The sequence below is a fragment of the Motacilla alba genome, chromosome 11 (assembly GCF_015832195.1).
Source record: "Motacilla alba alba isolate MOTALB_02 chromosome 11, Motacilla_alba_V1.0_pri, whole genome shotgun sequence".
In the NCBI taxonomy this organism is placed as follows: domain Eukaryota; kingdom Metazoa; phylum Chordata; class Aves; order Passeriformes; family Motacillidae; genus Motacilla; species Motacilla alba.
The window spans coordinates 20819614-20842582 of NC_052026.1; the positions used below are offsets into that span (position 1 = coordinate 20819614).

Consider the following 22969-nt stretch of genomic DNA (forward strand, 5'->3'; position numbering starts at 1 on the left):
GCCGTACACCCTGTGCCATGTACCACGTCCTGTGTACCCTACACCAGGACTCAGAGCCGTTCACAGACACCCTGTCAACATCAGCACAGAGACAGGGACTGACATACATGGCCAGGACAGTCAGGGCAACTGTGAGCCAAGGTGAGCCATGTTATTTGTGTAGACACCAGTGAGGAGCCCCACTGGATACCCCTACCTGGGAGCCAGCTCTACAGCACAGTCATTAAAGAGGGAATAAAGAAAATAATAGAGCATTGATTAAAATGGTTGGCAAGGCTGATTTCTCTCCATGCAGCCTCTGACAGAGCAGACTTTGGGGCTGGGGAGGAATAGGCAGCCTCCAGGCTGTGAGGCTAATGCAGAGCCATGGCTGTTTGTATAACTGCAAAGCTTTTAAGAGAGACTTGGGAAAACTAGCTTGGATTCCAATGAATATTTACAATTACACTGCTCCAAAGCTGAATCCAATCACAGCACTGCAATGTGCAGGCTTCGTGCATCAAAAGAAAATGAGAGGAAAACAGGAAAGATGGAGTTGCCTTTGGAGGGACTTACAAACACAGATCTCTCTGCTTCTGGCAGAACTAAAATGCTTTATTTCTGATAGGAGCAATTTATTCTTCAGGCATTTTGCTTGATATTAGAAAGTGCCTGGCTGGTTTTTGAAGTGAGTGTCTTCAATAGAAAGTCTTTAATTCAAAATGATAGCAAGAAATAGAAAGTGCTTTGTAATTTTGATATTGTGCTTACAAACTCCAGAAATAGGGGAGCATTACCCAACTGGAGCAGGGGCCCCTTCCACTCCCTTCCACTGCGTTATTGATCACCATGTAGCAGCAGGCTGGGTATTTAAACCATGCTGTTAATATGGAATTTGGCTGGTTACTATGCTGGCTGAACATTCACTGCAGCTCAGTATTGGCCTCTTCTTTCTTGCAGTAGAAGGTATGCAAAAATAATGGTGATGGGGAATAGCCTTGATAAAAAGATGGAGAATCTGTGCCTGCTGAATCACTGCTGAGAGCGGTGTGTCACAGAATAGGAAGTGTGTGACAAAGCAGACACGCTGCCTGAAGTAATGACGGAACAGCACCACACAGCTGGCCTTCGTCAGCTGCTGCTCTGGTGCCCTGTCTGCATGGCCTGTACTGGCCAACCTGGCCATCCTGCCCGTCCTGCCCACACAGTCCATGCTGCCTGCAGCTCTTACCCCAGGACTGTACATAGTCAGGGGCCTCGATGTGGTCCCACGGCACGAAACACTACTGCTCTCAATTAATTTGAAGTACTTAAGGCATAGCCTTGCATTCCATCATGCAGACATTCCTTAGCACCACAGCAGCACAACAGCAGGTGCTTCAAAAGAACCAGATTAGGAGTTACACTACAAGAACATGCAGTTTGTTTGCCACGGTGTCTGCTTACAAGCACACAACCTGGGAAAGCCACCTCTGCAGTGCAAGCCCCCTCCTTCCCCACAGCCCACCAGGCAGCGTGTCCCACCCTGGACAGAGGGCAGTGGGGGGCTGCTTCCAGCCTGCACTAATCCCTCCATGTGGTTTGAAGATGATGCTGTCTTCTGGTGCCTGTCACCTCGTGGATGCACAGATCTCTGCTGCTGGATGGCAGTCTGAAAGGATGCTGGTGGGGAATCCCAGGAAGCTGGTGTCTGATCTGAGTCAGTCACGCTGTTGGTGCAGAGACACGCTCCATCACACGCAGGCATGGCACAGGGTGTTCCCTGCAGCTTGGCACAGGCTGGAGTCGATAGCCCTCAGCAGGAACTTGCAGTCAGTATTATACTGTCTAAGAGGCTTAAAATCAACTGTGAAGTTTCAGTATAGCTACAAAAAAACTGTTTTCTATTTCTCCACTGGTAGCTTGTTCCAGGAGAAGACAGTGCAATTTGGTGACTGATTCCTGGAGTCTGGTTGGTGCATCCATGCTGGGGTAGAGAGGCCACAGATCCCGCGGTGCTTCTGGGAACACTCTGCCAGCCCCAGCCACCGCAGCCCATGGGCTCTGGAAGCAGAAATGGGGTCTTGCACTCCATCAATGTGAGTGGATATTTTTCTCCCATTAAAATGCTTTATTTATTTTTGAATACATATGAGCTTTGGGGGTACACCACACGCGGTGTAAAGCAGTCTAACACAGCACAACATTCAAAAAAGATATGGTTTTTGCTTTTTTGTTATTACCTGCTAATTTATGGGGTGCTGCTGGTTCTTACATTGAGAAATCATACTGCAGGCAACGTCTATTTGCTAAACTTGGTACTATAGTCCCCTTCAGTCTATTTTTTCCAGTCTAAAAAGACTATCCACTTTTTACTCACATGGAAAATATTCTTTGTATTTGATCATCCTTGTTGGTCTTCTCTGAAACACTTCCAAATCTTTTTCTTGAGAGAGGCAGACAGAGCTGCATATAGAAATCACAATGCAGCTTTCACTATGAATCTGTTCATTGGCAGAACTGTGATCTGCTCTCCATTATTTTCCTGATAATTGTTAACAGTCAGTTTGCCTTTTGGGCTGCTCCTGGGCACCAAACAAACGTTTCTACAGATCTATCTCTCCATCTTCATCTGATTTTATTCTAGCACAGCCCCAAGCCTAATTCCTGAGGAGGAACAGAGCTACAGCAGCTGAGACTGCAGTGATGGTGCAAATGCCCCAGATCTTCAGCAAGGTTAGGACCACCTGGCTGTGTCATACCGTGGAGACTGGGGACAGCTGCTGAACATCTGAAAAAAAGAAGAAATTATATAAGGTCAGCAGACCTGGCCTCTTCCAGACAGATCTACTCTCGAGTGTTTGCCCATCTGAGAGGCTGAGTAATGCTGTGGAATGCCGATGTAGCCAGATGAATCAGTGCTGCTGTGAACTCCTATCCAAGAGCATAAATAGCATCATGTTCTTGTGATCCTCCTTTGCATTTCCTGCCTGCAGATTCCTGGGGTGAGCAGGAAGGGATTGGGCTGCCTGACCTCCAGTACCTACAGTCATGAAAATTTCCCTGTTACTCTAAAATCAGTAACTTTTCTGACTAAGATAGCTTCAGACAGGCCTTTGGCTGGGCTTGAAGACATCAAGAGATGGCAAATGCATGACATCCTCCCCTGGCAGTCAGTCCCTTCACATCACTCCTACTGTTTTGGGCTTTTTTCTCTCATGACTGCTATGCCAACAGGGCTAATGAAGCTTTCTATGCAGCAGCAACATGGTCTCAACTTTGTTTCCCTTGAGTTTTATCCTTTGTCTTAGAATACTCCTTTCTTTTTGGCTAGAGACTTAAAGTTAACCATGGAGGGAAGGGAAGGTTCCGGGAAGGGAAGGGAAGGGAAGGAAGGGAAGGGAAGGGAAGGGAAGGGAAGGGAAGGTTCCGGGAAGGGAAGGGAAGGGAAGGGAAGGGAAGGGAAGGGAAGGGAAGGGAAGGGAAGGGAAGGGAAGACCCCCTCTTTCTGCTTCATATCTGTATCCCCATTACCTCCTGCCCTTTGGAGGTTCTCCCTGTGCTCCCCACCACCAGAGCCCCTTTCCATTTACCCAGTTCCCTCTGTTTTTTGTCTCCCCTCAGGCCCCTTGCTTTTTCTTGACCTCCCACACAGTGCTGCCATCACTGCTGGCTCGGAAGGAGGCCCCAGAGCTGCTGATGTGGCTGTCCAGGGGCACTATCCCTCTTCCATCAACTTAGTGATTGTAATTGCGAGAACCACCAATGCCTTGTGTCCTGTGACCAGACCCGAGCAGCACTGCTTTCCTTTCATTTGTTCCTTCCATTTTCCAGCAGAATTTCCACTTCCTGCTGATTTCCATTTCTTGGTTCCATACAGGAACACATGACAGCTCCCACAGAGTTTGTGTATGCCCTTAATCCACAGAGTCAAAAACCGGAGATGCAGTTGGCAGAAGCAGCAATGAAATGGTGCCGTGATGGTGTGGATACCCAGCAGCGCCAGCCGCGGGCAGGAGGCAGCCCCAGGGACCGCTGCACAGCTGCGGGGTCGCTCCGTGCCCATCTGTGCCTTCCTCCTGACCCTGAAGGGAAGTGTTCAAACACAACCAGGCCAGCCCTGGGTGGCCAGTTCTGGCTGGCACTGCCGGGGCAGGACAAGGGCATGAGCCAGGTGACCCGGTGTTTGACCAGTGGCAATGTCAGGGGCTGGCTCCTGGGTGACTGGGCTGGGTGGGCCTCCTCATGCACCCACACTCCCCACCACGAGGTTTCATGGGAACATGTGGTAGCTAGAGGAATAGAGCAGAGGCAAAACACTGATGTGCACTCTGGGATGTGTCACGGCCTTTCAGCTTCCACTAGAAAGACAGCAGGGCAGAGCAGGTCCCGACCCATTATTGCTACTGTGGCTGCTTCCCCCTTCTGTTTTTACACATCCAGTTTGTTCTCTCTCCCTTCCCTCTCCCTAGAGCTGCTGTGGTTTTTAATAAGTATTTTTCAAGTAGCTGGCTGAGACCCTTGCAAGGATAATGAGATCATTCGCACCGCAGAATGCAAAGCCCCGCAAGTCCCGATTGCTATCGCTCCCGGTGGACTATGCCCACACTGCCTGTATTTCTGTCGCTGTTCCTCATCCCAAACACAGCAGCATGCCCCGGGCAGTACCGGATGGGATCGGGCCGGGGTACGGCTCCCTGCCAACCCAAGGATCGTCACTGGAACCGCCCAGAAATAACCTTTAAGGCTTATTAAGATTCTGCCGACGGAGACGTTGATCCCGCTTTCCCGTTCATGAATCCCATTCCCAGTTCACGACCCGCCAGCCCTCCGCCTGCCCGGGTTGAGGCTGAGCTGCGGCGGGAGCACCGGGCAGCCCCGGCACGGGCACTCCCATCACCGGGCAGCCCCCGGCCCGCCACTCCCCGCACCTCTGCCCCGGCACGGGCACCCCCATCCCTGGGACAACCCCGCTCTGGGAACCGAGGCTCGGCACCCCGGCCCGGGCAGCGGTCCCTGCCCGCCCAGCCCCGCCCGGCACCGCGGCAGAACAAAGGTGCTGGGGGCGCTTGGGGCGTGCCCGGGGGGTGCTTGGTGGCGTTCGGCGGGTGCCCAGACGGTGCTCGGGGATGCTGGAGGGGCGCCCGGGAGAGGTCGCCCGGGGGATGGCCGGGGGGAGTGCCGGGGGACGCTCGGCGGGTGCCGGGGGTGCTCGGGGCGGAGCCGCCCTCACGGGCAGCGCCGCGCGGGCCGAGAGCGACCCCTGCCGGGCGGGAGCGGCACGGAGCGGAGCCGGGCAGCGCGCATGCGCGAGCCTCCCGCCGCAGCCCCCCGGTGCTGCGGGACCCCGGGGCACCCCGAGCCCCCGAGCCCCGCTGCTCCGGCCCCTCAGCTCCCCGAGCCCCGCTGCTCCGGCCCCTCAGCTCCCCGAGCCCCCGAGCCCCGCTGCTCCGGCCCCTCAGCACCCCGAGCACCCTGAGCCCCGCTGCTCCGGCCCCTCAGCTCCCCGAGCCCCGCTGCTCCGGCCCCCTCAGCACCCCGAGCCCCCGAGCCCCCCTGCTCCGGCCCCTCAGCTCCCCTCCCCGAGCCCCGCTGCTCCGGCCCCTCAGCTCCCCGAGCACCCTGAGCCCCGCTGCTCCGGCCCCTCAGCACCCCGAGCACCCTGAGCCCCGCTGCTCCGGCCCCTCAGCTCCCCGAGCCCCCGCCTCCGGCCCCCTCAGCTCCCCGAGCCCCCGAGCCCCGCTGCTCCGGCCCCAGCTCCCCGAGCCCCGCTGCTCCGGCCCCTCAGCTCCCCGAGCCCCGCTGCTCCGGCCCCTCAGCTCCCCCGAGCACCCTGAGCCCCGCTGCTCCGGCCCCCTCAGCTCCCCGAGCCCCGCTGCTCCGGCCCCTCAGCTCCCCGAGCCCCGCTGCTCCGGCCCCTCAGCTCCCCGAGCCCCGCTGCTCCGGCCCCTCAGCTCCCCGAGCCCCGCTGCTCCGGCCCCTCAGCTCCCCGAGCCCCGCTGCTCCGGCCCCTCAGCTCCCCCAGCACCCTGAGCCCCGCTGCTCCGGCCCCTCAGCACCCCGAGCACCCTGAGCCCCGCTGCTCCGGCCCCTCAGCTCCCCGAGCCCCCGAGCCCCGCTGCTCCGGCCCCTCAGCTCCCTCCGAGCCCCGCTCCGGCCCCTCAGCTCCCTGAGCCCCGCTCCGGCCCCTCAGCTCCTCGAGCCCTGCTCACCACTGCTACAAGGTGCCCAGAGCAGCTGTGGCTGCCGCATGCCTGGAAGTGTCCAAGGCCAGGCTGGACGGGGCTTGGAGCACCCTGGAAGGTGTCCCTGCCCATGGCAGGGGGTGGAACAGCATGAGCAGATGGGGAGTCCTGGCTCAGGGCACCAGCGGGGCTGTGAAGACCTCATTAAAGGACCAGCACCAGGGTCTGCTCTGGGATCAGGCACTGATAGGCGGAGCTGGAAATGTGGCCTCCAGACTTGGTTCCAAGTGGCCATGGATGGCCCATCCACAGTGTCCAACTTGCTCTGCCAAGGGATAACCATTTCTCTGTGTGCTGAACTCCAATTCAGTTTGGTTTGTGTCATCTCACAGACATCAAACCCAGGTGCAGTTCTGCTGATACAAGAGCCTCCTGCTCTGTTCCCACCTTCCTCTTGCATTCTGATGTGTGACCAAGCTACGCCTTGCTCTGCGCTAAGCCCCTCACAGAACACCGCCTGAGTTGTGCAGTGCCCATAACTCCTTCTGGAGCCTTTCCTAGAGCTCCGTGTCCCCCTGCACCATGAGCACTGGTATCACACAGGTTGCCACTGTCACCAAGGGCCGTGCCACCACCGCAGCTGGATGTTTGGCCGCACGAGCAGCCACCAGTGTGTCCCACGCGCTACTGGGATGTGCCAGTGCAGCAGCTGCTGCATGATCTGCTTGTGCATTCATGTAAGTACAAACAAGACCTTAAGTGATGTCTTCTTTGACTCATCTGTGTGAAACAGGGATCACAGCACTTGTTTTGCAGAGGGGCCCTGCAGTTTGGTTCATGAATATCAAGTGGTTTGAGCTCCTGTGATGGAAGATACTGGAGATGGACAAAGGGGCACCAACAGCCTAAAGCTGATGCGGGCCCAAGCAGTGGTGTCACCCAGTGGTACTGTGTTTGTTAATCCAAGTGTGTAATCATCACAATGTGTTGGCTTGGGCTGTGTCACACACAGCAGCTAGAACGCTCTCACTGTGAGCTCATGCACCCCAAGAGGGGTGATCAGTGTCTGTGCTGCCACCAAAGATGGGCGATGTGCAGGGGAAGATGGAGCTGGTGGTGGCATGATCACGAGATGGGTGTCATCGACACACAGCCGTGGCACAGAGAACATGCAAACCTCCTTCCACCCCAGCCACTCTGCCCTCCAGCTCTCCTGAATGAAGTCCCAGCTTTGTTTTTCTGATTTCCATTTTGTATCCTAAAATATTCACTCCAAGTTCCGCTTGACAGACATGCCTAATCTAATCTCCATGTCTGCTTTCTAATTTTCGCAGCCAGGATAAAACAAATTGGCTGGCGTTAATTGCCTGTGCAGCGGCCTGGAGCTCTGAGCCGTGATTTACGAGCTTGGAGCAGGCGCTCTGCAACACATTTTTCTTAATTTATTTTTAATGAGTCTCTCAATTAATTTTCTTGGAAACATCTTAATGATGTTGGAGGCGGATGTTAATGAGGTTTGTAGCAGCACCTCATTTTGCATATTTTAACGTACTGAATGGCATGGAGCAAACTCCTGGTCCTAAAACAGAAAAAACCTTAAGACTGGAGAGGACTCCTGGGCTGACACTGCTGCCCTGGCTTGAGGCTGAGGCACTGCATGGGCTAGTTGGTGACTTTGAACATTACGAGGCTGAAGATGGTTGAGCCCACAGGGATGGCAGGACCCTGGCAGCATGGAGGGGGTGAGGGACCGTGCTGGGTCATGGTTGGTGGCCAGACACTTCTTAAGAGATGGAATGAAAGCCTGGATACAGAACCTGGGCACTGAGATCCCCGTGCTGGCATGCTCCATGTTGTGGGCACCCCATTCCCTGCACACCCCCAGCCAGACCCTTCGGGCAGGAGCTCTCCAAGACACAGGACTGGGCTGCCTGGGGCTGACAATTGCGGGGTGCTCTGGGGTGTCTCTGCCGGCCTGCAGGGTCACTGGTAATTGCTGATGCATGTGCCAGCAAGAGGCAGCAGCTGGATTGCCTTTGTTTTCTCCCAGCATGTCAGTCTTCATTAAACTGGAGGGGAATGAAAAAGGATTCACTTTTGTCCCAGCCTGAACATGGCAGCTGTTTAATTTCAATTAAGGTGGCACTGAAAAGAGTAGCATTACGGCAGTAATTAAAGTGAGACAACTCCCCCCCCCAGGACTGTGCTCACAGAGCAGAGGGGCCAATTTTGACCCCCCCATCCTCCCAGCACCAGCTGAGTATGGGCAGGCAGCTCATACTCAGGATCAGGGCTGTGGGGCTGCCCCACACACTCACAAAGAGCTGGAGCAGTGTTGAACCCTTCAAGGCAAGCACTGCCTGCAGCTCAGCACGGTGTGGCACATCTGTGGTACAGAGCAGCATTGCCTGTGGCACCATGTAACATGGCACAACACAGCGTCCTTGGCATGAGGCTTTGTCCCATAAAGGCTCTGTGTGGATGCCCCATAAAGGCTCTGTGTGGATGCAGGGGGGTCAGCAGCCCTGCTCACAGGACTGCTGGTGCTGTGCCTGCTCCCATCACCCGTGACTGTGACCTGCTGGTGGAGCAGGTTGTCATGGCAACTGATGATTTCTGCTATGGTACATCTGCGTTCACCTTGTGGGCCCAGTTCAGCCTTGGAAATTTCCAGTTAAAACACGTACCTGTGAAACTGCACTGGGCGTTGGCAAAGGAGCACACCCAGCCCGGAGAGTCCCGTGTCACCAGCGCAGGCAGCAGCAGGTCTGTGCTCACACCATCACTGTGCATCCACACTCAAGGCAGCACTGGCACCCAGAGACCCTTGTCACTGATCCCATCACCTGGGCACTGTGGGGTGGCCGCAGGCAGGGCGCAACAACAACCAGACACGCACTCTCAGCCTTTCCTGTCCCTGCTCAGCCTCCCCGGGGCCTGTGCCCATGGCCCTGTCAGGATGTGCCCCTGCAGTAGGTTCCCCCGGCCCTGTCCCTTGTGTGGGCGGCTGACCACAGGGCACAGCCCTGAGCGCTGCCATCCCCACTGTCACCTGGCCCCAGCAGTGTGTTCTGGGACTGGCCGCAGACTGAGGATGGCCTGAGGACAGTGCAGGGGCAGCATGAGGGTGGCAAGGCCCTGCCCTGACAGGGGTGCTGCTGTGTCCTGGACCAGTTCTGAGCATGATGCCCAGGGCCTGGTGACCTCACAGTGCCATATGGAGTGGTGTCACACAGCATGCCAGGGACACAAGATGGTGAGGAGCATGGCACAGGAAGGCTGCAGTGAGGACTGTGGGCAGCACTAGGAGCAGGGGCTGCTGAGGGGAGGGCCACAGCCCCACACAGCTCTGCCCTGCTTTTCCAGGAGCCCCATGCTAGGCTTCTCCTGCTAGCAGCAGGTGCTCCTCAGACAGGGAGTGGCAGTGCCAATACCATGGGAGGGTGGGGCTGCCCCAAGCAAGGCTGAGGGGAAAGGTTATGGTCCTTCCAATAGAGAGAGTGGCCAAAATTTGGCACATCCATATTCCTGCACCTTAGCATCAGCCTGAAAGCTCCTGAAGAGATCTGCCAGGGGCAAAGGAAACACCACCAGAGCTGACCAGTTCCATCCAGCAGCTGCAGCAGGAGACAGAGGCCTGGCAGCCGATGGTGAGCAGTGCCAACCATACGGTCAACCCAGGCACTGGTTGCATAGCCATAGATTGGTGGCCAGGTGCTACAGGAGGCCCTGACCAGCCCTTGCCTGCACCACCAGACACCTCTCCCCCAGGGCTGGGGAGAGCACAAGGGCTCAGGGGGATCCAGTCCCCCTGTGGCTGCACTGGTCCCACTGCCACCATTTCCCACAGTGGCCACAGTTCACTGCAGTGTGGAGGGCCAGTGGTGTCAGTGGCTTGGCTATTCGTGAGCCCAAAGGAACTGTCAGAGCATGCCCACACATGGGGCAGTGCTACCTGGTGGGGAAGGACTGCACCCACCCGTTGGCAACATGGTCCATTGCTGCTCTGCACAATACTAGGACTGCCAGCATTGTCCAGCCCCAGTGCCTGCCCAGACAGGAGCTGCAGATGGGCTGGCTGCAGTGGTGAGCTGGACAGATGCTGCTCATGCCATGTCCTAGGGCCAAAGGCAATCATTGGTACTGGAGCCACAGCAGGAGGAGCCCAGAGCATGCCAGGACACACAGCAGGAAGATCTGGACCCAGCTGAGGTGCTAGCCACGATACAGGCATTGCAGCTGGACCTGGACTTCTGCAGGGGCACAAACCACAAACAGCTGGTCCAGCTGCAGGAGCAGGAGTGTGCAGTGGAGCAGGAGCACCAGGACTTGCTCATTCTGATGCAGCAGCTCCAGGCACTGATGGGCAAGGTACCAGTGCTGGGCACAGCGGCCACAGACCAAGCTGCATGTGTCCCCCACTGCCACTCCACCACAGGCTAGGCACCATGCCTGCCCCACAGCCTGTGCAAACACCTGGCAACCCCCCAGGGGAGGGCAGAGAACATCCTGCAAGCCACAGGTGGCTCTAGCACCACCTGTACAGAGCAGCCTAGCCACAAGGCAAGCCTGGCTGCCACAGCCCAGTCCACCCAGCTGAGCAGAGAAGAATGCAGACCCTAACAGCTCCACTGACACCCTGGGCACTGTCCCAGGGCTGGTGGCACTGCTGCAGCCCACAACCTTGCCAATGAGCTGGGATCACCATTCTCCCTGTGCCCGCGCTCTGCCACTGGTTGGGGACCACAGAGATGGCTTTCCAGGGCTGCTGGGTGTCCAACAGGTACTGCCACAACAGGGAGGACACTGTGGGGACTGCACAGAGATCAGAGGGCCAGAAGTCAGCAGCCTTCCTGCCTCCCACCTGGTGCAGGCCACATTCCTCTGTCACAGGCCCTGCCCAACAGTCCATTGTCCATGGGTTGTCCCAAAAAGGTTCCCTCTGCAGCCTCAGCTCTACACAACAGGGGCACAGGGTGATCCCACATCCTGCTGGGTACTCACAGGTCAGTGATGCACCCCTCCATCTGAAGGACCAGGCAGTGCAGACAGAGGTCATCTCCTACTTGGCTGTGCACAGTGATTTTGACACCAGCCACGATATCCCACAGGAGAGCAGAGAGCTGCTCAAGCAGGTCAGTGCCAGCAGCCCCCAGCCACTACACCAAGCCTAGGAGCAAGGAGGGCGCAGCCAGGAGCCATGACAACCACACCGCAGGGCTGACCCCTGCTCCCCTTCCCCAGAAACCCAGGGACAGGGTGGGAGGCAAAAATGCCAGCCTGCCCCCACCACCTCACACAGCCAGGCACCGGCCAGCCCTGAGCATCCTGCAGCTCACAGAGGGCAGCTGTGCATGTGCTCAGGGCACACAGCACAAGGCCAACCCACCATGCACTGCCTTCTCTGCAGCTGGGGGCACAGGAGCAGAGTCAAGGCCTGAAGCACAGCTCAGCCCAGCTGCAGGAGCAAGAGAGTCTGCAGCAGCTCAGCAGAACCAATGAGGCCATCCAAGGCCTACACAGAAAAGTGGCAGAGCTGCAGCAACAGGTGAGGGCAAGGTAGGACAGGACAGGGATGCAGCCTCAGTCCCAGACCCCTCTCCTGCCTCCAGGAGAGGCTCAGCCATGGCCAACCACTCTCCCTGCCCCACAGCTTTGCTGGCAGGTGCAGGACATGGAGAACCTCCAGGCAGAGCTGGCCCAAGCTCGGCAAGAGAGCACCAAGCAGGCAGAAAAGATTGCAGCCTACAACACACACAGGCAACAGCTTCATCGGGAGATGAGGAGGATGCAGACCTTCAGGGAGCAAAGCAAACAGGAGGTAAGGATGTCTCAAGTCTTCCTGTGAAAGACCAGGAGTCTGTGCTCAGCCTGTGTCTCTCACTGTGCCATGGGCAGACCTACTCCCTCCAGGAGAAGCTGCAGGAACTGAGCAGCCTAGTCCAACACTGGCAGCAGCTACACCTGGACAGTGAGCGAACTCTGGCTCTGAGAGAAGAGGAGCTGGTTGTCTGCAAGGTGGAGCTGGCTTTCCTTAAGGAAGAGCTCAGCAAGGTGACAGAGCAGGTGCAGGATACAAACAGGCATTCAAGACACACTAGGCAGGATGTAGGAGAACCTGTACCTAATGTTCAGAACACCTGAGCAGCCCAAGTGTGAGCAGCTGAAAAAGTGAGCAGAATTCCTGGCACAGCCTGGCCTGCAACAGGGCTGGGCTGATGGTCCCAGCTCTGCAGGGACAGCTGGGCACCAGCTGCCTGTCCAGGGCATGGGCTATGGGAGAACTGCCTTTGCAGGGGTATGGGCCAGGCTCAAAACAGGGACAGGCTGTACTTGCCCTCCAGGTCACTTTAATTTTGTGCCCTGTTCCATGTTCTACAGGGCAACGGCACCAGCCCTGCATGATTCTGCAGAGCTACCTCCACCAGGAGGTAGAACTACCAGAACTACCTCTTCCAGGACAAAAAGCAGTGCAAAACAAAGCAAGGATTACACTGACAACCTTTAAACAAATAAAATTCTTTCTGTTCTGTAATAAAATTAGTGCCAAGAACCAAAGCCTTCCAGGGCCACAAGCTGTGGAGACCTCAGAATACATTGATTAGGGTAGGTGGGCACCACCTAAAGCCTCAAAGCAACAGGTTGTGCCTTCTTAGAGACCAAAGCGGGCTGGGGTGCGGCGCGGTGTCAGGGCCTCCCCCTGCTCCTTTCGCCCAGGGGTATAGATTTTAGTAGATCTGTCAAAGAGGACAAGGGCAATTAATGAAAAATGTAACATTTTCCTGCACCAGAACTCCCATAGGGAAGCTGGGATCCTGCACACATGTAAGTCATGGGCAGGCAGGGCTGTCACGCACCTTGCACTGCCCAGTGGGTTACGGCGCTCCTGCTCCTCCCGGCGGGCACGCAGCTGCTCCTCTGCCAAGGCCATTTCCTCCTCCATGGCAGACACCTCCTCCTTGGCACGGCGCCGGTTCTCCTGCAGCAAGGCAGCAGCAGGTCAGGGACAGCAGACTCCCTGCAGGCCCACAGGCTTGCTCCCTTCATGTCAAAACATACACACGCAGCAGCAGAATGCAGAGGGCCTGCAGTTTGCCAGCTCATCCAGGATGGAATACTTACCTGGCGTGACTTGCCAGCATGTTTGATACTGTAGAACATAGGGCCCAGCTCTGCCAGCCACTCACCATCCACAGCAGTGACACACTGCATGTACTCCTGCAGGGACAAAAAGACCAGGATAGCAGGATGGCATCCTTGGGGCCTAGGCACCATTCCCAGAGCCATAGCAGCTCCATTTCTCCTCCAGTTGCTGATGGCACTTCTCAGGCTGGGACCATACCCCTTGCAGACAATTCCTCCTGGCCTCAGAAGCTGCTACAGGTTGGATTTGACCACAAGGAGGATCAAACATATCCCACAGAAGCCAGAGAAAAATAACGGGGGAAGGGTCAAACAGATGACACAAACACGTCTAATTGGTATAGCTGGAAAAGGCTGATATCTGCCACTCATACGGATCTCGGTCTCACAGCAAAGCCCTCCCATCTCCCCTGGAGCACTCATCACCCTTCCTGCTAGCCCTCAGCTGAAGCTCACCTTGGTAGTCATAACCAATTCATGGTACACAATGTAGTCTGGTGTGTAGCCCATGCCAAACAGAGAGCTCGTGGGGTGCAGGTGGCAGGGCATGCCTGTGCGGATGTTCACATACTCCCCAATGCCCTGCAAAGACAAGTGTGCTCAGTCCACCTGTTCCTAGGCAGGGCCTTGCAGCCCCCAGGCAGCTCAGACACCTCTCACCTTCAGCTTTGCAGCCTGATGGAAATATGCAGCACAGATGCACTTCCTGACAACATCCCAGTCTGTGCCACAGGACGCCAGGCTCATTCGCTGCTGCACCATAATGTCCTTGAGCTGGGCACGCACCTCCCGCACCTGCAAAGGTGTGTGCTGGTCAGATCCCTCTTCTGCACGAGGCTGTCTCCCCCAGCCTCGCAGCCACAGCCTCACCTTCCGCATGGCCTTGGCATGGATGAAGTGCTGATTGCACCACAGGGTAGAATAGCTGTTGTTTTTCCACTGCAGGTAAACATTCAGGTAAGTCAAGTGATCACTCTCTGGAACAGCAAATTTCTCCCGCACTTGGTCACTCTCCTCCTCTCGGCCCTGAAGGGTAAGAACATGGGTTAGTCCAAGGGCAGGGAAGGGCCCTGAGCTGCTGGAATAGCAGCATCTCGTACCTTAGGCCGGTAAAAGATGGCAGGCACAGACAACATGGAGACAACAAGCAAGATCTCAGAGCTGCAACCCATGTCACAGGAGACAATAAGCATTTTGGAGAGTGCAGGGTCCAGTGGGAACTCCACCATGAGGCGTCCTGTAGAGGTCAGACCACCTGTAGGAACAGAACAGGGATCACTGATAAGCAGCTGGGCAGGCCCCAGCTCCATGGGCTGGCAGCCCACCCCACCTGCCAATACCTGTGTTATCCAGGGCTCCCAGGATCCACAGCTGGTACATGGAGTTCAGCATATTGTCTTCAGGGGGCGGATCCATGAAGTGGAACTGCAGCAGGTCTTGCACACCCAGGGACTTGAGCAAGAGCACTACATTGGCAAGGTTGGTGCGCTGGATCTCAGGCACCGTGGTCGTCAGCAGCTCATTCTTGTAGGCACTCTGGGTGTAGAGCCTGGGAAGAGATGCCAAGAGCATGCTCCTCCTGTTCGGCCACTGCGCTCCTCACAGACTTGCCAGCCTCTGCCCAGCCCAGCATGGCACAGGGCAGCAACCCTGCACCCAACAGCAGGACCCCGGGGAGGCACTCGTAGCCCAGCCAAAGTGGAGTCTCCCCATCACATTGGGGTGTTCGGGCTGCAGCACAGCACATGACCAAGCACAGCCCTTCCCTGGTCTCACAGCATAGCCTGGGAAAGGCCTTTGGCTTGGTTCTTATCCCAGTGGCATCCAGGCCAGACCAGCCACAAGTGAAGATGGGCACAGAAGAAAGTGGAGCACATCCTTTTCCCTGCAGAAGGACTGGGTCCAAAGAAGGCCTTCAGGCCTGCCTACTGCCCACACCCCTCCAAAGTTCAAGATAATGAACAGCTCCAGTGAGAAAAAGATATACATAACCTGATGCCAAGCTGAGGATACAATAGGGAACAGGAACACCAGCGACATGCCTACCTGAAACAGTGGCCTGGGCCTGTCCGGCCAGCTCGGCCGGCCCTCTGATTGGCATTGGCCTGACTGATGGGGTAGATCTGCAGTGCATCCATGCCTATGCGGGGGTTGAAAACCTTCAGGGCACAAGAAAGTCACACAGAAGTAAGAGGAAGGCTGGATCGTGACCTCAGAACTCCCTCAACCTACCCCAGAGACAGACAGTATAGAAAACCCTGGCTCACCTTCAATTTGCAGTAGCCAGAGTCAATGACAAACATGATACCATCCACTGTCAGTGAGGTCTCTGCAATGTTAGTGGCAACGATGCACTTCCTGACCCCATCAGGAGCCTGCAAGCACACTGCACGGTCAGTCACGCCTCTGGGCATGGCTCTGCTCCACTGAGGAGGAGTGCAGAGTGGCAGATGGACAGGGGTGACTCTTGGGAGGTGGGGTGGGGTACATGCTTTCTCTCACCCTCCACATGCAATACTAACATATATCTACACCTCTCACTCCTGCTCTAGTTTTCCCTGTCCCCACCCTAATCACAAAACACACATCAACACCTTCTGGAAGATCTTGGCCTGCAAGTCTGAGGGCAGCTGAGAGTAGATTGGTAGTACAGCAAGAGCAGGTGCCTTCTCCAGCTCCTCAAGGTGCTCCACAATCTGCTCTGAGGTCACCTAGACACAAAGAGGAGTGAAAACATCAGACTGAAACAAGGGGGTACGATAGTGCCTGTCCTTCCAACTCACCTCAATATCCTCCTGGCCAGGCATGAAGACGAGGATGTCTCCAGGAGCACCAGACAAGTGGACCTGCAAGGCTTGTTTCACTGCAGCCTCCACATAATCCTCCTGTGGGGTCTGAACAGCACAGCCCAGGTTAATATGGACCAATATCCTTACCTGCCCTGTCCTATGTGCAAGACTGTAACACCCCACAGCCACTCCTACCCTGTCCTGGGTGTCCCTCTCAGAGTACAGCACAGCTAGGTCACAACCCCCTCCTGCCAACAGCATTTCCATCCACAAAAGTAGCTATACCTTGCTGAAAAGAATATCCACAGGAAAAGTGCGCCCAGGAATGTGGAAAATGGGAACGTTCCCAAAGAAGGAGGCAAACTTATCTGCATCCATGGTGGCCGAAGTAACAACAAGCTTCAGATCCGAGCGTCGGGCGACCACCTAAGAAGCAGATGAAAGGAACAATATGGAAGGCACATTTATGCAAGGCTGTGGGCTGTTTTCATTCTTACTGAGACAATGGCACAAGACAGAGCTTCTGTTGTGCTCCAGAGGCACTGGCTGTGCTTGCCAGGGAACACTGACACTCTATGGTCAGTGCAGTTGAAAAGACCCGCCAACCTCGGTCCAGGAAACCTAAATCCAGCAAAGACCTCTTTATGGGCAGCTCTGACATTCAGCCAGCAGGACTCTGGTAGCAATACAGAAAACTTAACCCCCCAGATCCAAGGACCAGGATGCTGGAGCAGTCAAGTGCAGACAGAGATGTGGCAGCCCTGCTTCCCTCTCCCAGTCCTGGCAGAGAAGGGCTGTCCCAGACGCCGTGCCCCACGCTGCTGTCCTCCGGGCCAGGCTCACACGCACCTCCCGCAGCAGCCCGAACAGCACATCGGTGTTGAGCGAGCGCTCGTGGGCCTCGTCCATGATGATGGCACTGTAGTTGTCCAGGTCAGCCTCCCGCAGTGACTCACGGAGCAGGATCCCATCTGTCATGTACTTGATCACTGTGTTCTCAGACGTGCAGTCCTCAAAGCGGATGGCATAGCCTACCTGGCAGGGCGGAGACACCAGAAGTCTTCCAACAGTCCCACGCACTGTCTGTCAGTGGGTGGCACCCCTGCACTCCCTAGCAGACTCACCTCCTCCCCCAGACGCACCCCCATCTCCTCACTGACCCGCTTGGCCACCGACATGGCAGCCACTCTGCGGGGCTGCGTGCAGCCGATCATGCCATAATCAGTGTAGCCATCCTCGTGGAGATACTGTGTCAGCTGAGTTGTCTTCCCACTCCCTGTCTCCCCCACCACGATCACAATGCTGTTGTCCCTGAGGAAAAGGAAAAGGCATTTCTTCATACACCTTCAAAGAAGGGCTTTTGTGTTCTCTAGCTAAGCATCATCCTACTCAGGTGGGAGAGCTGAGCAAACACAAAGCAATGGGTTTTGTTTCCTGAGAGTACAGTTTCCCAACGGTCATGATTCTACAATTCCTCAACTGAGCTCCCAAACGTAGGCCAATGCCCTGGGGATGCCCTGGCAGCCATACCTGAGGATGGAGAGCAGTTCCTGCTGTACAGCAAAGATGGGTAGGTATTGTCTCTGCTCCAGGATCGATTTCTTCTTGGCAAACTCACTGCTGGCTTCACTTTTTTCTTTCATGTGTTCAGCAAACTTCTGCTCTGTTCTAAAGAAACACAAGTCCTGAAACTGCCCCTCCACACACTTTGCTATGCCCACAGCCCCCGTTACCAGCTGAGCAGGGTAATTCAGAGCAAGCCCCTACTTGTAATCCACTTTGCCATCTTCTGTCACCATCTCGTCCTTCTCCTCCTCTTTCTTGATCCCCATAATGTCTCCCAGTTTGGTGCCTGCTAGCTCCCAGTGTTTGTGCTGAGCCTGGAAGGAGAGAGAACAGCATAACTTTGCCACAGCAAGCACAGACAAAATTCTTCTCCAGTCCTACTCCCAAGACTGAGAAAAGGATATTAGTACCCCAGTTCCCCAATGCAGAATGCACGCTCCACTCCTACATCAGTTTCCCCTCTTCCAAATGAACTGAAGCAGAATTTTAAGGCTCTGAGATGGATACAGAGACTTCAGGCAAAGGATCACCAACTGCCTCCTAAGAAAATAGCTCCAGCTGCTGACCCTTCCATTAACTTTGAACTTAAACCTAAACAGATGTGAACCAGAGATAATCTTCCTGCCCTTGCCAAGCGCTTTTCTCCCATCTCTGCTGTCAGTTTAACTACCACCACCATTCTGCTCATAATTTAAGTAGGTCAAATCCAGCCCAGTTTCAATGTACAAGGAACACACCCGTACTTTCCCCACAGCTATTGTGGGAGCTTTAGAAAAAGTCCCTAGAAAACATCCCCAAAACCTAATCTGCTACCTTACCCCATCCTTCTCCTCACAACTCTTCTGCTCAGACCTGACAAGGTAAATCCTGCTGCCATACTGCCTGCTGCTTAGTCCCTAAGCTACCTGGCATTGTTCCAGCTGCTTCCTTCTCCCATAATCCAAATGTTCAAATGCACGGCGATTCATGTCCCAAGGCAGTGCACAAGAAAAGCACACCACAGCAGCTGCTACGAGGCAATGCAGTAAGCTGGGCTGCTGGAATGTCCCAGGTCACAAAAATATGAACTCCTTATCATCACTGCTGCCAAAGCCTGAATGCTGCAGAGTCCAAACAAGGCTCTGAGGAACGACATAGCGCGTACAGTAGGCAGTAAGCCACAGGGCTGCAGCATACCCTCTTACGCTCCTTCTGCTCCCTGTGCTTGCGCACCAGCTGGCTGCCTTTCCGAGCTATGATGGCCAAATCCGAGGTGGCATCCTTCACAGGGATGACTGGCTCTGGCTGCAGGGAAAAGGCATTGCTTTATTAAAAAGGCCTCACATGTACAGAGCTCCCTGCCATCATGCCTTCAGCCACAGTCTCTACCTGCTTAGTGAAGACAATCCTTCCATCTAGGAAAGGAGGCACTAGATTGTGCACCAACAAATGCACTTTAGCAGAGTTATCCTCCTCAAAATCTTCATCCACCTCAATCCGATGGACCACACCACTGGTCAGCATGCGATTTGTCTCCCAGCGCTCGTTATCCTGCAGGAAACAACGTATCAGAAACACAATGAAGCCCCACAGAAAGCCACAGAGATCACACTGGAACACCAAGCATGGGCCTGGGCTCTGCACTGGCAACAGGATGGTTCAAGCCTAGTGAGCCTGAAAGTAAGCACAAGGGAAGGAACAGTGATTGGAAGGAGTAGAGTACAGGAAACTACCTGCATGAAGCACATAAGGTCAACAGGACTGTCTCCAAGGAAATGCAGGATAAACATTGCTTGCAAGGCAATGGACACCATCCTGCTCACGTAAAGACAGCAGCTGTCCCCAGCATCCACTGGGCCAACAGCAGACAGCCTCAGTAATGTACCTCGCACTTAGAACAGCAGGAGCATGGTCCTCTGCACTTCTGCCACCCTGGACACTGCAATCCACCAGCCACTCCAACTGGGAATTCTGCCCATGCAGGAGTTCCAGGGCTCGGTTTTCCAGGGGAACTCAACACAGTTTCCCTGTGAGCACTCCTTCAGCCTGGCCCAAGGGTGTCCTTCTCCAACTGAGAGCAAGGGCTCAACAAGTGGATCTTTCAAGAGGCAGCAAACCCCACGTGCTCAGAGCAGCCAAGCCTGTGCCTTGGCCTTACCTCATTGATCTGCCGCCGCTGCGCCGAGATCCGCTTCTGCCTCTGCTTGTGCAAGTGCTGCTCACGCTTCTTCACGTACTCCTCAGAGGAGTAAGCCAAGGGGTTGTGAAACTCATCGTAGCCCTCATCCATCATGTACCAGTCCCGGTCAGCTTGCTGGGAAGGGAGAGGTGCAGCACTGAGTCCTGCCCATCCCCATGCACAGCCTGGCGGCCCCAAGCCCCTGGCCCGTGCCACACTCACCCGCTGGTCATCCTCCCACTGCTGCCGCTCCTCTTCTGTCTCAAAGGCAATGCCCTCCTCCCCTTCTGTGCGCCGCCCTGGGGTGAGCAGAGAGTCCAGAATGTTCCCAAGGAAACCCCAACTCTGTGCCACGGGAAAGGGGATTCCACACTGCCCACCCTGGGCAGCTCAGGCCAGATTCCGCACCTCTCCCTCGGGACAGGCGTGGCGTGGCGCCCAGGTGCCTGCGGTCATCAGCCCATTCGTTGTACTTGTACGACGGGGTCGGCAACGGCGTCTTGTCAGAGTACCGGCTCCTCACCGACCTGAAATCAGCGGGTGGGAGGGACTGGTGCCCACAGCCAGACCCCTCTCACACACGGAGCCCCCTGCAGCGGCAGAGCTCGCAGCACAGCCCCAGGCGCCCGTACCTGTCCCGCTCCCGCCGCTCCGAGTCCCGCTGCGATGGCGGCCGGTGGCTCCGCTCCGAGTCTCTGCAGGAAGGCGTGGGAGACGGAGACTCCCACTGTGAGCGATGGGCACTGCTGTAGCCACCATCATCTTCCTCCCAGCTGGAGCGAGATGGCGTGGCTGCATCTGGTAGAAGAGATGGGTTTGACATCTGTTGTTCAAGCAGCGGCCCTGGGCACCCAGAGCCACCTAACATCTGTTAAGAAAGGAGCATGGAGAGAGGGTACCCCCTGGACATCCCTCTGAGAGAAGGGGCTGACCTAGTGATTCCAAGGAATTTCAAAGGACCACATTTCCCTCACACAGGCCCAGAACAAACACCACCGTGCCGAGATCTGCCCGAGTTTCAAACATGCACAGCTGGCACATTGCTCCTAGATCCAAGCTGAGCTGGGAATTTTGTGCTTGCCTCAACCGCAAACATTACAAAGTACAAGCTTTTCTATCACCCCTGTCCTGCAAAAACAGCAGGAAGCATAAAAAACTCCAAGCCCTTCCCTGTTAGGTCTCACACAAGAGCTCTACCGGGTCCCATTCCCACCTTTGGGCCGATGTCGGGGGCTCTCGGGTTCACCCCTCCTGCCACTCCGCTCTGATGAGCCATCCCTCTCTGACCTGCTGTGATGACTCCTGTCCCGCTCCTCTGCAAAAACAAAATAGGATCAGGTGCCCATTGCACAAACAGGCTTCCCAAGTCTGCTGCAAAAACCACCACAAACATTAGTAAAGGCTACAAACAGGGCAAAGAACAAGCCCAGACCCAAACCAAGAAGCACCACAAAGGTCTCTGAGCAATTACCACGGTCTCGTTTACGATCGTGGTCCCGATCCCTACTGCGTTCCTTCTTCCGGTCCTTCTCCTCCTTGGAGGAGGCAAAGACTCCATGTTCCCGACGCTCCCTCTCCCGCTGCCGGCTGCGTTCCAAGAACTCTTCGCTTACACCCCCTGTGTAGGAAGGCGTCTCCACGTGGACAGAGCGGTAATGTCTGGACAGGCAGAGCACAGAGAAGAAATGCTCAGAGGCGCTGAGCAACAGCTGCCCTTCGGCTGGTCTCGTCCAGCTGCAGCTGCAGCCTGTGCCGTATCGCCCCGCAGGCTCCCTCCCTCCACAGCCCCGCCTGTCACCGCCTGTGCCCACCCGGCCGGCGCCAGGAGCCCCCCGCACCCGCCACCTGTTCCTGCGAGCTCTGCGGCTGCTCCGGCCGGCCTCGTCCTCTTCCTCTTCCTCGGCGCTGCCCGCCTCGTCACGACCCTCTTCCCAGTCCTTATAGGAAGCGACGCGGGATCGCTTCCCCCCGGCCGCCTCCTCCTGCCGCTCCCGCCGCTTCTGCGCCGCCAGCACGTCCAGTCCCAGCAGGGAGACGCGCGGGGCCGGTGCCTTGAAGACGTGCTGCTCGGAGCCCCGCGGCCGCAGCACCAGCCCGCCCGCCTCGCCGCTCGGGCTCGTCCCCGACAGCCGGTGCAGGGACTCCTCGCTCGCCTCCATCGTGGCCGCAGGGAGCGCGGGCCCCGCAGGTCCCTCAGCCACGGCGAGCCGGCTCCCGGAGCGCCGCCATAGCCGTCCCACAGTGCTCGGCGGGAGGAGCCCCTCTGGCCCAGCGCACCATAGACACGGCGGGCAGAGCCTATGGGAGAGCCGCCACCATAGAGTCCCGACCGCGCCAGACGAGCCGCGCTCCCCGCGGGCGGACTTCCGGCTGCGCAAGCGCCCCGCGGGCACGTGGGCGCGGGGCGGGGACAGCGGGACGGACAGGGGGACAGCGGGACGGACAGCGGGACGGACAGGGGGACAGCGGGACGGACAGGGGGACAGCGGGACGGACAGCGGGACGGACAGCGGTGGGGACGGCTCCTAACAGTCTCCTGCTGCAGGTCATTCCTGCTCGGGGCTCCTCCTCGCCCCTTTTACCACCAGCTCCTTCGCCTGGCGCAGCGCGTGGGCTCCAGCTCTCCTGCCCCTGGCGCCGGCAGCCAGCACAGTTCCCAGCAGAAGAGCACAAAAAGCCTCACCTTGCTCAGCAGCAGCCCGGCAGAGGCTCCCAGGAAGCTGCCAAGCCCTGGCAGGAAGCCAGTGTGCCAAGAGTTTCCCAGCAGTCGTAAACAATTTCGGTGAAGTGCTGCCGTGCAATCTTGCTCTGCAGGGAGGATTGTGAGAGGCTGCTGAGGGAACGCTTTGTGCAGGGCGAGATGAGTGCAGTGAGTTCAGGGTGAAGAAAAAGTCAGCACCAGAGATCCCAGAGACAAAACCAACAGACAGAAGCACCTTCGGTCAGGCTCTTTCCACAACTAACAGGACATGGCTGTGTACTGGCACCCAGCACCATCCCTGCCTTCCCTCCCGCCCAAGGGCCTGGCCTCAGGCAGAAGTCTCTGCCAGGGGAGGCTGGATGCACTTGCCAGTCCATCCCAGAGCTCAGCTATCCTGGTGGCTTCTCCCACCAGGAAAATTGAGAGCAACATGGAGAGCTGATTCTGCTCAGCTGAGGAGAGCTGAGCT

At 56.5% G+C, this 22969-nt stretch overlaps 2 protein-coding genes across 2 annotated transcripts; one reads left to right on the forward strand and one right to left on the reverse strand.

Moving 5' to 3' along the window:
• Positions 1 to 10073: 10073 nt before the first annotated feature.
• LOC119705422 (putative uncharacterized protein DDB_G0271606) lies at positions 10074 to 12514 on the forward strand. Its single transcript, XM_038147809.1, has 3 exons — positions 10074 to 11278; positions 11554 to 11691; positions 11797 to 12514. Exons 1-3 carry the CDS (start codon positions 10895 to 10897, stop codon positions 11989 to 11991), a joined length of 717 nt encoding a protein of 238 aa, XP_038003737.1. The 5' UTR covers positions 10074 to 10894; the 3' UTR covers positions 11992 to 12514.
• A 132-nt stretch (positions 12515 to 12646) lies between these two features.
• Positions 12647 to 22090, reverse strand: DHX38 (DEAH-box helicase 38). Its single transcript, XM_038147780.1, has 26 exons — positions 21645 to 22090; positions 21271 to 21458; positions 21013 to 21114; positions 20432 to 20597; positions 20208 to 20326; positions 20022 to 20098; positions 19779 to 19934; positions 19010 to 19171; positions 18818 to 18925; positions 17843 to 17955; positions 17606 to 17743; positions 17200 to 17386; positions 16925 to 17110; positions 16361 to 16501; positions 16070 to 16180; positions 15881 to 15997; positions 15554 to 15661; positions 15333 to 15445; positions 14627 to 14835; positions 14387 to 14541; positions 14157 to 14312; positions 13947 to 14081; positions 13743 to 13868; positions 13266 to 13361; positions 13001 to 13122; positions 12647 to 12880 (listed from the first exon to the last, which is right to left on the reverse strand). The coding sequence occupies exons 1-26, from the start codon at positions 21956 to 21958 to the stop codon at positions 12796 to 12798; spliced, it is 3690 nt and encodes a 1229-aa protein (XP_038003708.1). The 5' UTR covers positions 21959 to 22090; the 3' UTR covers positions 12647 to 12795.
• Between the last annotated feature and the right edge of the window lie 879 nt (positions 22091 to 22969).

Coding starts and splice junctions, on each gene's coding strand:
- LOC119705422 (XM_038147809.1), top strand. CDS start 10,895: ATGGCTTTCCAGGGCTGCTGGGTGTCCAACAGGTACTGCCACAACAGG. Junction 11,279..11,553: donor GCAGAGAGCTGCTCAAGCAG/GTCAGTGCCAGC, acceptor CCTTCTCTGCAG/CTGGGGGCACAGGAGCAGAG. Junction 11,692..11,796: donor TGGCAGAGCTGCAGCAACAG/GTGAGGGCAAGG, acceptor CCTGCCCCACAG/CTTTGCTGGCAGGTGCAGGA.
- DHX38 (XM_038147780.1), bottom strand. CDS start 21,958: ATGGAGGCGAGCGAGGAGTCCCTGCACCGGCTGTCGGGGACGAGCCCG. Junction 17,744..17,842: donor GATGGCAAAGTGGATTACAA/GTAGGGGCTTGC, acceptor GTGTTTCTTTAG/AACAGAGCAGAAGTTTGCTG. Junction 17,387..17,605: donor GAACTGCTCTCCATCCTCAG/GTATGGCTGCCA, acceptor CCTTTTCCTCAG/GGACAACAGCATTGTGATCG.